Source organism: Panthera onca, chromosome A1 (genome assembly GCF_046562875.1).
Source record: "Panthera onca isolate mPanOnc1 chromosome A1, mPanOnc1 haplotype 2, whole genome shotgun sequence".
Lineage (NCBI taxonomy): Eukaryota > Metazoa > Chordata > Mammalia > Carnivora > Felidae > Panthera > Panthera onca.
In genome coordinates this window covers 101569119-101572954 of record NC_138339.1, presented here as the reverse complement: position 1 = coordinate 101572954, position 3836 = coordinate 101569119, and the positions used below count along the sequence as shown (strand labels likewise).

The 3836-nt window shown below is 48.6% G+C and overlaps 1 protein-coding gene across 1 annotated transcript; it reads left to right on the top strand.

Annotated features, from left to right (window-relative positions):
• Positions 1-1931: 1931 nt before the first annotated feature.
• TMEM174 (transmembrane protein 174) lies at positions 1932-2953 on the top strand. Its single transcript, XM_060635558.3, has 2 exons — positions 1932-2657; positions 2848-2953. The coding sequence occupies exons 1-2, from the start codon at positions 2023-2025 to the stop codon at positions 2951-2953; spliced, it is 741 nt and encodes a 246-aa protein (XP_060491541.3). The 5' UTR covers positions 1932-2022.
• Positions 2954-3836: the final 883 nt, after the last annotated feature.

Here is a 3836-nt window from a genome sequence, read left to right as displayed (position 1 = left end):
AATATGCTGTTGAATTCAGTTTGTTAGGGGTTTGTTTTGTTTTGTTTTTTAATTGTTATTTACCATATACACAGAGTTTGAGCTTTTGGAGGGAGAAGCTAAATCAAGGTGACCTTGAAAGTGTAACAAGAGAATTTCCTGGACTGTCTGCTGTGAAAGTCATTCCAGTTTTGCTGTCATGGGATATTTTCATAAAGGCGATCCCTCCACCCTGCTCCTTCAGTGTTCCCAGTTACTCTCTTAGCTGCAAGTGGACATAGCTACAGACAAATGAAAAATATAAACTGAGTGGTTTAGAAGAAGAATTTTGAAAGCCTAGCTTTTTCTAAATGCCAAGGACTGTTTCAACTGTTAACTCAGGGATTAAGAGCATGAAAAGAATGTCAGGCTAGCTGATCAGAATTTTTATGATTAGAGAGAAAAGCTGGCTTCTCTGGGTCTTTGATCTAGCTCAGTGGGAAAAGCGGCAGACCGCTTCAAATGCACCACCAGCCCATCTGGCTGCTTAAGGACACATCTGGGACGATATCCGAGGGGGGTCACCTGCTTGCTTTCCCAGCTGGAAATGAAGTTAGAGATTACAGGCCTTGTCCTGTAGCAGAGGGGAGGCATTTTTGGTGGGAAACAAAGTCCACTGGTCTTCCAGCAGCACTTGGGATTAACTTGGAGTAGGTTAACAAAGATTCTGATGATAAAAGCCACTCGGGGCATTCACACTTCCTTGGAAGTTTTGATTCTGTTGGTCTGAGTTAGGAACTTAGATTTTGCCTTTAAAGAAAGTGGCCCTGGTGATTTGTATCATTAGGAAAGTTTGGAAGCCTTGTCTAGGGCAAGAGGGCAACTCTTTTCCCAGACCTCTGCTTATTAATGGGAAAGGGAGCTAATATAATATTTAACCACTGAAGAGACACATCTGTTTGGGTAAGGCCTGTCCAGGAAAGGAAGGGGATTACAGTTACTATTCTGTGGAGGAACAAATTTATGGGGCCGCTTTCGAGTTCTGCAATCATGAATGACCGATAATGTCATTAAAGGTCAAGCTTTCTTCTCTGAATTAGCTTGAGTTTGGTTGCAAACACAGCAGGCTTAAAAAGCCACCAAACATGGAGCCTGCTTGAGATTCTCTCTCTCCTTCTACCCCTCCCCTCAAAAAAAATTAATAAAAAAAAAAAAATGTTCCCTTTAAAAAAAGAGCCGGTGTTGACGTCACCTTGGAGACCAGGGACCGTGCTGCCACCACAGAGGGAGGGTCTGCAGTAGGTGTCCCCTAGATGCCAGGTCATACCTGACGCTCATTCAACTTTTGCCACTGATGTGGTGCATAGGAAGGTTTCCTAGGGGGGGGTCCTTCCTCACCCCTGGTTGGAACTGTTCCCCAAGGCTGAAAGCAAAAGGCATATGGGCTGACCAGAAGACAGCTGCGCCTAAGAGCTCGGTGAGGGCTGTGGGTGGTTAAGGGTCATCACAGGTCGAGCCCCCTGATGTGGGAAGGATGACACAGTCAAGAAATGTGTGTCTGTTCCCTTCCAGTGAGTTGACCCAGCAGGAAAAGCGGGTTAGGTGTCTGAGCATGCGATGGGTACATCAAGGGCCCCTGCTCTGCCAGAGGCCCCGGAGGTCCCTCTGCCATTTCTAGAATCCTGGTTTTGGCAGGATGCAAACAGGGCCTGGGAGCGGTTCCTTTAGCATCTAGAAAAGCACCTCATGGCACAAAAGGACAGGCTCAAACACTTTTTGAATTCATGAATGAATGAATGAATGAATGAATGAATATGAATGAGAAAGGGCTTGTCATTGAACTGTAAAACAGAGGCCGCCAATCATGGACAATGTATAAGAAAACTTCAAGCTTCATTTCTCAGACCTTTACTCTTCCAAACAAAGTTCAGGCCTCTGCCTGTTATACTCTGTTAACCACAGAGGCCCAAAGTTCTTCCATAACTAATCGGAGCCTGTGATTGCTTTGCTGTGCTCTGAGGAGCTCTCATAATCCCTTTCCGCTCTGGGAAGCGGGGTGATTGCATGCGGACGATGGAGCAGGGCGGCAGCTGCTTGGACGACTTCCCTCTCAACGTGTTTTCGGTCACTCCTTACACACCCAGTACCGCTGACATCCAGGTGTCCGATGATGACAAGGCAGGGGCCACCTTGCTCTTCTCAGGCATCTTCCTGGGACTAGTGGGGATCACGTTCACCATCATGGGCTGGATCAAATACCAAGGTGTCTCTCACTTTGAATGGACCCAGCTCCTTGGGCCCATCCTGCTATCGGTTGGAGTGACATTCATCCTGATTGCTGTGTGCAAGTTCAAAATGCTCTCCTGCCAGGTGTGCAAAGAAAGTGAGGAAAGGGCTCTGGATTTGGAGCAGACGGCGGGAGGACAATCATTTGTTTTCACTGGTATCAACCAGCCCATCACCTTCCATGGGGCCACTGTGGTGCAATATATCCCTCCTCCCTATGGCTCTCAAGAGCCCCTTGGGATCAACGCCGCCTACCTGCAGCCAGTGGTGAACCCCTGTGGTCTCATACCACCTGGAGGGGTGGTGACGGCCACGCCAAGTCCTCCTCAGTACTACACCATCTACCCTCCAGACAACGCCACATTTATTGGAGAGCAAGACTACTCTTCGATCGTGGCTGGTGGAAACGACAGGTATGTGGTGTGGAGGGGGGACGCTCCCCTTGCGGGTGTCACAGTCACAGCCTGTGGCTTTGTCCGGTCTAGAAGGAAGGTGTTGGGAGAATGTGAAGGTCTGTGTGGCCTCTTCCCAGGGTGGTGGCGTCAGCTCTGAGACACACATCGTGGGCTGTAACGGGTCTGTGTTTTCTGCTCCCACTGCCAGGTCCGGCCCTGATGCTGACCAGCTGGAAGAGACAGAGCTGGGAGAAGAGGACTCCACCTGCTTCTCTCCTCCTCCCTATGAGGAAATATACTCCCTTCCTCGCTAGACCATGAGGCTGAGGGAACAGCATTTAAGTCATTGTTGCTGACGAATGAGGTGTCGGATGCCGTGACTTTCAGAGTCTAGACAGTAGGACAGCCTAGGCAGCCTGATGGAGACTGTTCAAGGGGGTGTGGTGGGAGGGGAAATGGGAACCAACATGTCTCAGATTGGTAAAAATTAGGCCCGGGGTGGGGGGATATTTCCTTCTGGTACAGCTGGACATCCCCACATATGGTTGATGGGCAGAAATTTTTTTTCTTTGTCCACAACCCACCCCTTGCCAGGAAGGCACTGGTGTCTCAATTTTAGCTCCAGCAGCCAAGGGAAACATCATGGCTGCTGGGACTCTGGAAGTTTCCATGGAAGTGAGAGTGGGGGGTGGGCAGCAGGTGGGCAAGAGAAAATAGGCTCACCTGGAGATTTCCCAGTGCCGGTTCTGAGCCCCTCAAAGGGGGTTTGCAGATCCCCAAACAACTCCGTTGCCATCCGGTGTCCCCTGAGGGCTCTGGGTATCTTAACGGCTGCAAAACATTTTAACAGCTGAATAAAGTAAAATAACGTCTCCTGTTCAAAAAGTATTAGGTAGCTGGCTACAAAATAAAATAATAACCATACAAAATAAATAATAATAGGATAATGATGTCAATAAATCCTTAAGTTATCACTGGGTCACAAGGACTACTGGCAAGGCTAAAGCTTGATGTGTCCACCCAGGCTAGGATCTCTGCTGGACACAAGCCACCTGGGCCCAGGGACCAACAGAACATGGGTGCTTCTATAAGCACCTGTTGATGAGTTCTGCTCAGTTAGACAAAATAGAGCCTCGTGTCCATACCCGGAAAATCATGGATCATGGAAACAATCTTTATGGTCAACAGAAGCTCATC

What these genes read in the sequence shown, in the direction of transcription:
- TMEM174 (XM_060635558.3), top strand. Translation starts at nt 2,023, where the DNA reads ATGCGGACGATGGAGCAGGGCGGCAGCTGCTTGGACGACTTCCCTCTC. An exon ending in GTGGCTGGTGGAAACGACAG is followed by an intron (nt 2,658 to 2,847) that starts GTATGTGGTGTG and finishes TCCCACTGCCAG; the next exon opens with GTCCGGCCCTGATGCTGACC.